The 12,134-nt window shown below is 38.8% G+C and overlaps 1 protein-coding gene across 1 annotated transcript in view; it reads right to left on the reverse strand.

Moving 5' to 3' along the window:
- Window positions 1-12,134, reverse strand: part of LOC307105254 (uncharacterized protein) — a 98,506-nt gene that overhangs the window by 13,067 nt on the left and 73,305 nt on the right. The window contains exon 3 of the mRNA XM_079780921.1: window positions 8,514-8,589. Coding sequence (XP_079637047.1) covers window positions 8,514-8,589 — 76 coding nt within the window. The remainder of the gene's footprint in view (window positions 1-8,513; window positions 8,590-12,134) is intronic.

The following is a 12,134-nucleotide window of genomic DNA, read 5'->3' on the forward strand; positions in this document are numbered from 1 at the left end:
ATCTCTTCTATAGAACCTAGCAGAGCACTGAACAGAAAAGGACATGTTATTTCTCACTCTTGTAAAACAAACCCTGCATTTGCCTTAATGTTCTCCTTTTCCCAACTCCCCACCTAAAGGCAAGATCACATCTCAGTTTAAATCTTACCCTTTAAATTAAATTTAAAACATTGCTCTTTCCCCAAACAATGGTGCCCACATTAAAGCTACTTTCACTGCAAAGCTTCCCTGTACCTTTCTGAAGCTGTAGAAAGAGAACTGGAGGAGTTTCCAGGAAATCTGACTTCAGTTCTGTCTTAGATTTTGTAACTCAATAAGTAGCTTTGGGCAGATCACTTAAAATCTTCAAGTATCCTGAGGTTTAACAACCATTTTGCTAATCCAAAACCCACAGGGCATTTGGAAAGATGAGATGAGATTAGAGATAGAAGAATAATTTGAAAACTGTCTGTTATGTGATTAAATACCTATAAGAGCAGTGCAGCTAAATTATTAATATAAAATTTTTTCTCTAAGAGTGGAAATTTTAATCAGTGGAAAAGAGTTGATTGCCTTGTATTTCTGAGAAGAGAGGGTCACAGAATCACAGAGCAACATTGCTCATTGAAGTCTATTTCAAGGGCCCTAGCCCACCCTGAACCATTTTTTCCCCCCAAATCCTTCTAATTTTCTTTTTAAAGTCAATGTCTACTTCATAGTATAAAGGAATTTCAGAATAAGAACCTTAGAGTTGATTGGCTTCAACATTTATTTTATAAATGAGTTTTATGAGGGGCTCCCGGCCCTAAATTCTAATTCTGTTCCCATCTTGGAGCCTCCCAGGTTCACACTAACTCTATTTCCCTGTGTTTCTCCTGCCCCATCCATCCCACACCTCCATGCTCAACCCCTCACTCTTCATCCTGCCCCTGCCCTCCTCTGTGGGCCACTTCATTCCCGGGATAGCCTGTTTTTATTACTTGTCATTGGCCTATTCTTGTTACGGATAATTTTAAAGATATAAAACAATTTTTCTTCAGAGTTTGAAAACTGTTCATATATGACTAAGTAAAATGCTTCAGTTATTAAGAGCAAAAATCCAAATGTTAATTATTTTTTGGATTTATTTATTTTTCCTATGATAGACGTATAAACTGAAATATTGTCTTATGTACTATGTATCATGGGACACTCTTTTTAGGCAAAAAGAAAGCTGTTAAAGGCTGCATATCCTTCAGCACATTTAAAATAAAACACATTAGGACATTTTAACATTAGCAGCAACTAAAACTCACTATATTTTAAAAATCTGCTATTAATAGTCTGATGCAAACTAATAAAAGGAGAAAAGGTTTATTAAAATATGGGAAAAATAACTGCTAAAAGTATGAATTTGCATTTAATCTACTTTTCTTGAATTTTTTAGTTTTATTTTTAAAATTTTTATTGATTTCAGAGAGGAAGGGAGAGGAAGATAGAAACATCAATGATGAGAAAGATTCATTGATGGCTGCCTCCTGCATGCCCCACAATGGAGAGTCAAACCTGCAACCCGGTCATGTGCCTGGGAATCGAACCATGACCTCCTGGTTCATAGGTCGATGCTCAACCACTGAGCCACGCTGGCCAGGCTCCTTGCATTTTTTAAGTGAGAAATGTTCCTAGTGTTACCAGAAAGGGGACCTGGCCCTGAACAGGTCTGCCTAGGGCCAAGTGTGGGGTTCTTGACGTCATGTAGGAAAAATTTCACAATACAAGCCCAGATGAATTTTAGAGGTTTATTATTTATTAAAGCTGGAGATAGTGAAACAAGGAAGGGCTGGGGAAGTGAGCTGAGGCTGGGCTGCTTTGGCTCACTAAGAAGTTAGAGAAAAGGGGCCTTGGGGGCAGGTTTGGGGAGTTTGTCTGGGACAAACTATCATTGCCCATTACTGTCCTGGTTGCAAGCCTTGTGGGGTCCCTTAGGTTTAGGAGATGCATGCCTGTGGGGGAAGAAGGTGGGGAGAGGGGAGAGTATGCTCAAGGGAGGGAGAGTGAGCAGTGGGATCTTTGTTTTGAGAGGGGTTTTAAAGGCTGGGAGTTTAGGGTTAGTCTTAGGAGGGGATCTCAATAGAATATTCATCAGCTTTTTGCTGATGCACCAACATAAGGTTTATTCTCTTCATCTGTCCTTGGGTGTGGTTGGCAAATGGCACTAATTGGATGTCTGCTATCTATCTTTCTAACTGGGATGATTTAAGCTGCTTACCCTCTGGTTAGAGAGAAGTACAAACCATTCACTCTTAAGTGTCCCTGGTTTATGAAAGAGAGGATTTACTGGATGGCTGCAAACTGCTGTTTAAAGGTCTCAGTTTCCCTATTCTGCTTGTCCTGGCTTACTGGCCTGGCTCACTGGTACCACTGTAACCATAATAATATGTACTCTGGAAATTAAAGATCTCAGACATGAAATGAATGATTTGGATAAAAGGGGAAAAGGAAATACTGTGTGAAAATATTTTAAAAGAGCCCTGGGGAATCAGAAAGCTCAGTCATTGTGAAACACTGTTAGTTTAGCCTTAAGTAAAACAGCAGAAATAACAGTAATTTTGGTCATAACAAAGAGGAAGAGAAAATTGAGAGTTCAACAAAGGCAGAAACAGAGTTTGCTCTCACTGTAAAGCTTCAGAAAACTACACTTTAAATGTACACAATCCAAGGGAATAAAGCAGGGGGCGTGTCTGCTGAGCTAACCTGAGTAAGTTAGTCACACGTTCACACGCTTGGCAGTAGGACAATCACGAGTATCGGATTTGTCGAACTTTGCTATCGAACATACTTAAATGCTATATGAGCATGACTCAGCATCTTTAAACAGAGGGGTTTTGAAATGACATTTTGCTACTCACTGGAATAAATACCAGTCCATGAACTTAGAACCCTCTAAATCATTGTAATGGTTCAAGTCACGCAAAACTTGACAGATCTTTGCTTATGAAAGCAATATTTTATCTGAAGGACTAAGTGATATCTGAGGTTCTCTCTAGTTTGAGGATATTATGTCCAGCCATATGTCTATTTTCAGGAAGCTTATCAGTCTGGGGCCTGAGACAACAGAAGACAGTGAATGATGAGCTCTGTGGTTCAGGGAGAAAAAAACAAGGTATAGATCTAGCAAACTACAAAATAGTAACAGTAATGGCAAAAGAAAACATATTATTCTTTCAACCCACAGTTTGTAGTCCCTATAATAGAGCAGGGGATCCGTTCAGGTTTGTATAAATGACATAATTCTTTCTCCAAGTAAGAAGCGCTAACATAAATTGACCAGTAAACTATATGCTACATATAGTTCTAAGTACCTTTCCCAGCATTATCTTCTTTAACCCTCACAAACCTCTAGGATCTATTACTAATATTCTACTGTTGCAGGTGAAAGAAATGGAAGCACAGAAGGGTGAAATCATGTGTCCAAAGACACACACACAGGTAGCAAGCATTGAAGTTGATAGCACTGATCACAGCAGATGGCAAACTGTTGAGCAGGTCCTGCTGCTCCACCCAGGGCTCACTGGGAAGCATGGCCAACTGAGATAGCCAACTTTTTTAGTAGTTAGGACCTTAGTAAATGAGGTCAGTCTGCTTAAAAGATTTTCATATATCCATAGATGTTTAACTAAGTGATTTATCTCTAATAGCAAGTGACAGAATCTACACAGGCCACCATATATCAGATGGAAAGTTTCCATGTAAACAGATTATGTTTACCATTTATCATATTTTTCTTTTTGGTTAGATAATGCCATACTTTGAGGGATAAAGCAACTGCTTACTAGGTGTAAATATGAGAGTGTTTTTGCTTTATTGAAAATAAAATAGAAACTATGTTTCTTCACTTAAAAAATCTACATAATGAAGTCCTTCCTTTTTTTATATTAATTCAATGTTCTAATTTTATATTTTCTGAAATAATCAAATACTTCTGTGGCCCATCTGTTTTCAAACCAAATCATTTTATTTCTCCATTTGGTACGTAAACTATTACTGCTCCTGAATAAATATGAATATACCACTTTGTAATGATTTCTGCATCTCCAGAAATTTGGGCTGAATTTTAAAATATGGTGAATCATTAGAAAATATCAAGAAATAATGCATAATCTTGAAAATATAAGCGAAAACTATTTTATCTCTGGGAAAAATTTTGCACAAGAATGATTCATTCTGTTCACTTTTCTTTCTTGAAAGAAATCTGGACATTTTGAGCATCACAGTGCTACAACTGCATGTTCTTGTTAAAAGGAGACTTCACGTAAAAGCCCAGGGAGGACATCAGGGACTTACATTTTCACCAGGCAAAATGAGTGCAAAAGAAACCTTATTGCTTAACCATTTCATTACCTGACTTCCGCTAAGCAAAGAATATGATCTGTGTCACCAATAATAGTACTGGGAAAAACACACATTCTGAAAGTATGGGGAAACCCATCCTACCTTGAAATTCTAAATTAAGAGGATGTTACAGGCCACTGTAGGACCAGCATAGGAAAAAAAAAAAAAAAAGGCGTGCAAAAACAACTCAAATTTTAAAGCCTAAAAACAAAGATAATAGCTAAACTTGTGCAGCCTGTTTGCGTTTCTCAGAACAAATGCTGGGAATGCATGAGAGACTCAAGTCCAATGAAAAAAGTATGGGTGGTAGGATTATGGGTGATTACTTTTCTTTTTTTTCTACTTTCCATTTATTTCCTATGATAAACATATGCTACTTTTATATTATGTTTTGAAAAAGCTTTTTAAATATTACTTTTGTTTCTCCAACTATCAATATCTGCATATGGCTACTGAGCATGCCAGGCCTGTTCCCTGGTAGTTGATGCAAAAAGAGAGTGAGTATGAAAATCTAGGCAATCTCACCAGATTTCAGGGTGAGCTAAAACTCACCCTGAAATAAAAATATTAAAACAAAAATATTTTTAAAATTTAAATTCTATTTTTAAATAAGCAAAGTGGACAAGTTACCTCTAATATTTAATCTCCTTAAGCTATGTATCAAGAGACCATAATATTAGGTTAAATAAGTAAAATGCTTTCTGATGATGTTGGCTTTGACTGGAAATATTCCATTCACTGAAATGTATTTTCCATGGAAAATTATGGAATCATTTTATCACAATTAGTTCAGGAATTAAAAAGGTTACCATAGTAAAATTCATACTGTGACTAGAATATTGCCTTTGTAACGAATGCATTTACAGGCTCATAAATTTGCACGTTGCAGAAGGATGGCTGTGGAGTTGCTTTAGCTTGTGTTTGAACTGAACAGAATGGAAGGCATTTAGGAAAAGTTTTAGTTAGCGTGCTGATATGCTGAAGAAGAAAGGGCACACTGCTGTGTAGAAACCACAGCAGAAACAATTGCATCCCTCAGATTCAAATTCTTAAGAAAACTACTAATAGATTAGAAGAATGTTTTAACTTCTTAAACCTGAAGGGTATATATCTTAAAATCATAGATCTTAGTCTAAACACATTACAGTCAAACTGATTAAAAACCACAAGATTGAAAAAAATTAAAACATCCAATGAATGACAACACATTACATTCAGGGTAACAATAATTTAAATAATCACTGACTTCTCCTTAGAAACTATAGGGATCAGAAGAGCATGAAAGAAAAAAAGAATATTCAGAATTTCAGATCTAGAAAACATATCTTTCAAGAAAGAAAGATATATTTTATTTACAAATGCATATCATTAAGAGAAAAGAGAACTAAGATATAAACATTGCCAGAGAATCATTGCATTATAAGAAATGCTAAATGAAGTTTTTCCACACTAAAAGAAAATTATCCCTTTGGGAAACTTGGATCTTCAAGAAAAAAATGAAAAGCATCATAAGTGGTAAACATCAGAGTAAATATAAAATACGTTTTTCCTCTTGTTTTTCTTGAAACACATTGTACTATAGGCTTTATTTCATATGTAGAAGCAACATTTTTGAAAACCATAATGTAAAGGGTGGGAGGGGGAGTGAGGAAAGGGACCTATGCTGAATCTTATTTCTACAGTAGCCTTTGACAACTTAAAAAGTTATTAATTGTAATCCCTAGAGCCACCACTAAGTCAATAGATAAATTAATATTGATTTCTTAAAAATATTCAAGTAATCTTAGAGAAGTCAGGAAAGGAAGAACAAGCAAATAAAGAAGAGAAGGGATATGAGGAAAATAAATAACATGATGGCATAGTTTTTATCTAATGAGGTCAACTATCACATTAAGTATAAGTGGTCTAAACATTCCAAATAAAAACAAACAAACAGAGATTGTCAGAATTTAAAGGAAAACCTAAGTGTATGAGGTCTGTAAGAGAAGCACTTTACAAGACACAGGTTGAAATAAATGGATAGAAAAGATATCATGCGAAGAGTAGGCATAAGAAGACTGGCTTGGCTATATTAATATCAGAAAAAGTAGACTTCAAACAAAGACTTGTACTAAGATAAAGAGGGACAAATCATGGCAATTATAGAAGTATATATGTGCTTAATATCAGAACTTCAAAATATATGAAGCAAAAATTGACTGAATTAAAAAAAAACAAAAGATAATTCTACCACCAAAAGTAGAGATTTTAATACTCCTGTCTTAGTAATTCATTGAACCACACTAGCTCCTACCCTCACTAAAAGAGTCATTAGGCATAGATCCTAGTCTAGGAGGCTCTTCATTAGATGAGCTGCTGTAGAAGGGACACTATATAACCCCATTGATGACACAAAAATAATTTTTAAAAAGTTTTTTAGATGAGTATTCCTATTTCCATTTCTCTTCATGTTCTGCACTAGGTTTCTTGTAACCATTTCTCCAGCTCTGAGAAGTGACTGAGCATCATTTTTCTGGACCTGTCCTGTATAGATTCCCCTCCCATTCTTTTTCTGTTATGGAACTTCGAGAATCATTTATTTTTTAATTGTAACGTTTTATTCTCCACAGCTTCTTCACAATATTTGTGCTGTGGCTCTTAATAGCAGTCTTAGCCAGTGGATGGCTTATTGATTTTGTGGTTGTTCCACTAATGGACCAAAATGATGGCATTGAATAGGCCGATTCACTTTCATGTTTATTCATCTTTCTTCAAAAGACATAAAACAAGACAGAACAATTCTGTTGACAGACGAAATTGATAATAACTTTAGACCATAAGCCTGGTCTTTGAAAAGAAGGCATCAGAGAGTTTTTTACTCCTCTCCTGAACCCCTCTCACTTCTGCTAATAAGCATGTTCTCTTCTGACTCTCTTTTATGAAGAAAAGATTAAAGCACAGATTTAGCCCACGCTGCTTCTCACAAGAGAGCTGCTTCTTCCTAGGAAGTGAAATAAAGAACTGGGCACGCAGGCTCTTAGTCTCACTCCTCAGCCTCTATTTTCTGGTTATGAGCTTTAAAGAAGTCGGCTAACCCCTTTCAGCTTCTGATCTCATCTCTCACTCAGGGAGAGGAAGGACAGGCTGCTCTCCTCTCTCACGGGCCTGCCATAAACACTAAATTAGGTTTTTTGTGAATGTACTTTGTAAAGCTAGGAGTCTTACTACAAATAATAGGTGTCAGCACTGGCTCTCCATTTAATTAGAAAAGGTGAAAGCACTAGATCTCAATTATTTTAGATCTTTTTGCTCAACCTCCCCTCTTCATGTTCAATGTCTTTACTTGGTGTAATTAGGCCTGTGGCTCAATGTGTTTGTGAAAAGAAATGAAAAGATATCGTCTATTTCCTATAAGAACATATCCTACCCTTTATCGGAGTATGATTATATAACCTGAAGCGTATTCTCTGATCTTAGAAAGTGGCATTCCTCTGATTCTGATTAGATTTATACACCTGGATTGATAGAATAAGTCATACCTGCCCTACACGAAGCATTCTGAAGTGTGACTTACCTTAGGAATTTTAATCCCTTCCTTTCCCTGGAAGACAAACTGGGATGGGTTTACTTGCCCTCCTTATCCTGTTCCTCTGTCACCCACTCCAGGAAACAAACTAATTTCTTTTCTTTTCTTAAAAATATATTTTATTGATTTTTTTACAGAGAGGAAGGGAGAGGGACAGAGAGTCAGAAACATCAATGAGAGAGAAACATTGATCAGCCGCCTCCTGCACACCTCCTACTGGAGATGTGCCCACAACCAAGGTACATGCCCTTGACTGGAATCAAACCTTGGACCTTTCAGTCCACAAGCCGATACTCTATCCACTGAGCCAAACCACTTAGGGCCAAACTCATTTCTCTGTCCTCTCCCCCCAACACTTGAATATACTTCAAAATCCAGAAAGCTGCACCTGATGGTATATATGCTTTAGCTACTGAAAAAGATGTCATAAAGGGTCCTGTATCATTAAAAAAAATTAACTGTGAAGTATATTCAAGTGATGGACTAGGTATAAACAAGCAAAACCAAAAATTGCCCTTAAGCCTTGTCTTCATGCAACACTTTACTACAGAACAGTTTCTGGGCATCGAAGGACCAGAGAGCATTTTCCCAATAATACCTGAGTCATCGTTAGTCCAGAAGGTTCTTGGATCAGGCTTGGTCAGGATGTTGGCGTGAGTACATGGCTCTTTTACCTTGAAAACATAAGGAGAAAAGAAGTAATGTAAAAATGGCTTCACGATTTCTGCTGTGTTGGGAGTACAGTTCCACAGGCACACACATGGCTCATCTCTACCCCAAATAGGTGACCAACCACCCCAGGTTGACCAGGACTGACGTGTTTCCCAGGATATAGGGTTTTTAGTCCTGGGCACTACCGGGATGGTTGGTCACCCTAGGCCTGACGCAGTTTCACTGCCAGGGCTCATGGCTGGGTAAGCACATGGGGCTGGGGTTCAGTCCCAACGCACACCCTTCTACCCCTGTGCTTTGTGCAATCTGCTGTATGCAGAGGCCCTGAATAATTAACAAACTTATTAGTGTAAGAACACTCATCACATACAAAAAAGTGTTTTGGATTTCTACCTAACAAAAATGGTACTTTTAGTCTATATGCTTGGAAAAATATATATTAAGGAAGAACTAATTTTAATTCAGTAGCACTTTAAAATAAATTCTTCTTTTATAATCATAACATCATATATATATATATATATATATATATATATATTTTAGAGGCCCGGTGCACGAAATTCATGCATGGGGCTTGGGGAGGGTGTCCCTCAGCCCAGCTTGCACCCTCTCCAATCTGGGACCCCTCGAGGGATGTCCAACTGCCTGTTTAGGCCCGATCCCAGTAGGATCGGGCCTAAACGGGCAGTTGGACGTCCCTCTCACAATCCAGGACTGCTGGCTCCCAACTGCTCGCCTGCCTGCCTTCCTGATTGCCCCTAACTGCTTCTGCCTGCCAGCCTGATCACCCCTTAACCACTCCCCTGCCAGCCTGATTGATGCCTAACTGCTCCCCTGCCAGCCTGATTGCCCCAAACTGCCCTTCCCTGCAGGCCCGGTCACCCCCAACTTCCCTCCTCTGCTGGCCTGGTCCCTCCCAACTGCCCTCCCCTGCTGACCATCTTGTGGTGGCCATCTTGTGTCCACATGGGGGCAGCCATCTTGTGTGTTGGAGTGATGGTAAATTTGCATATTACTCTTTTATTAGATAGAATAGAGGCCTAGTGCACAGATGGGGGCCAGCTGGTTTGCCCTGAAGGGTGTCCCAGATCAGGGTGGGGGTTCCCTTGGGGCATGGGGTGGCCTGGGCAAGGGGCCTGTGGTGGTTTGCAGGCTGGCCATGCCCCCCAGCGACCCAAGCGGAGGCCCTGGTATCTGGGATTTATTTATCTTCTATAATTGAAACTTTGTAGCCTTGAACAGAGGCCAGTGCCAGCCAGGGTGGGCAGAAAGCTTGCCTTCCTCCATCGCCAAGGAAACCCAAGCCTCCTGCTTGCTCCGTGGCCGTAGCCATCTTGGTTGAGTTAATTTGCATACTCGCTACTGATTGGCTGGTCGGCGTGGCTTATGGGTGTAGCAGAGGTTCGGTCAATTTGCATGTTACTCTTTTATTAGATAGAATTTTAATCCTCACCTGAGGATATTTTCCCATTGAGTTTTAGAGAGAGTGGAAGGGAGAGGGAGAGAGACAGAGACAGAGAGAGAAACATCAATGTGAGAGAGACACATCGATTGATTGCCTTCCCACATGCCCTGATGAGGGCCGGGGATTGAGCCTGCAACAGAGGTACATGCCCTTGACCAGAATCAAACTCGGGACCCTTCAGTCCGTAGGCTGATGCTCTTTCCACTGATCCAAACTGGCTAAGGCCAGAATCTATATTTTTAAATAGTAGCACATGTGTATATGTAATACGTATTATTTATTTATAAAGGTCTGCCTAGTGCACATCCAACTAATAGATTTCTTACAGTAAGTTCCAGGGAGCAGCAATTATCCTTTCTTTGTCAACTTTCTACTATTGTGATGTGTGGTTTTTCAAACATATTCTCAATCAGGGAAATATAAGTCTTACTCTTCAAAAGGACATTCCATTTAAATCTACTTTATAGTGAGATAATTTGATTACTGTTGAAGTCTCTAGTATTTATTATTTATTGGATAAATTCCTTCCATTGCAAAGGACTAAAAAATGTCACTATATATATTGTTCAGTTCCATTGACTTGTTTTTCCATAACAAGTCTTTATTGTTGAGGGAAGCAGTGCATCGGTTTATAATTTGGCACAAACCCTTTCTCTTGTTGTGAACTGATGTCAAAGAATGTGTGGAAATTAGAATATCGAAGAGTTATTTGCACTCCCAGGTCCACTGCAGCATTATTCACAATAGCTAAAGTGAAGAAAAAACTTAAATGTCCATGGACACATGAATGGATAAAAGTAATATAGTAGATACATGCAATGAAATATTATTCTGCCTTAAAAAAGGAAACTCTATCATCCACATCCACATGGATGAAACCTGAGGACATTTTGCTAAGTGAAATAAGCCAGTCACAGAAGGACAGATACTGCTTATAAACGGTGTCTAAAGTAGTTAAACTCAGAGAAGCAGGGATTGGGAGGAGGAAGTGAGGAGTTGCTAGTCAATAAGCATAAAGTTTCAGTTATACAAGATGATTAAGTTCTAGAAATCTGCTGAACAACATTGTGCATATAGTTAACACTGTTAAATTTGCATTGTCCACTTGCAAATTTGGTAAGAGGATAGATTTCATGTTAAGTGTTCTTACAATTTTAAAAATCTATCTCTGCTAAAATGTTAGATATGCACATAAAGTATTTCGTGCATAAAAATGTGTGGGATTATTAGTGGAATTTTATGGTAATGTAAAATATTATTAATTTATAGAAAACATAATTTCAGAAGTAAAACTGTGGTGAAAAATATCATCAAAATGTAAATCTCAAGAAAAAGAAAAAATTCATGTGTGGACTAACACCATTCTATAGAGGACATTTTGAGCAAGCTGCAAAATATTTCTCCAACTTCACTAAGTAGCCTAAGTATAAATTTCTTTAAAGTATGTATGTATTCTACTAAGTTGTTACTCCATATTGTTAGAAAGCTCTTTGTTAGTTTAACTGAAATCTGGATCCTTGAAACTTCCTGCATTCTGACATAGAAAAACAAACTGATTCTGCATAGAACAGACCTAGAGGCCCAGTGCATGAAATTTTGTGCACTGGGGGTGTAGGAGGTCTTTCAGCCCAGCCTGTGCTGTGCCCTCTTGCAGTCTGGGACCCCTCGGAGGATGTCCACCTGCAGGAGCGGGCCTAAGTCAGCAGGCAGACATCCCTCTTGCAGTCCAGGAACCCTCAGTTCTTACCACCCGCCTGCTCACTATTCCTTACCGCTCAGCTTGCTGCTCCTTAGCACTGCCACGGAGGCAGGAGAGGCTCCCGCCACTCCCACTGTGCTCACCAGCCATGAGCCCGGCTTCTGGCTGAGCGGTGCTACCCCTGTAGGAGCGCACTGACCACCAGGGGGCAGCTCCTGAATTGAGCGTCTGTCCCCTGGTGGTCAGTGCACATCATAGCGACCGGTCATTCCTCCATTTGTTCCACCATTCAATTTGCATATTAGGCTTTTCTTATATAGGATATCACAAATATTTGAAAGTAGCTATTCTGTGTCACCTTAGTCTTCCATTCCCAGGTTAGC

The sequence above is a fragment of the Cnephaeus nilssonii genome (genome assembly GCF_951640355.1).
Source record: "Cnephaeus nilssonii genome assembly, chromosome: 9".
Taxonomy (NCBI): Eukaryota; Metazoa; Chordata; class Mammalia; order Chiroptera; family Vespertilionidae; genus Cnephaeus; species Cnephaeus nilssonii.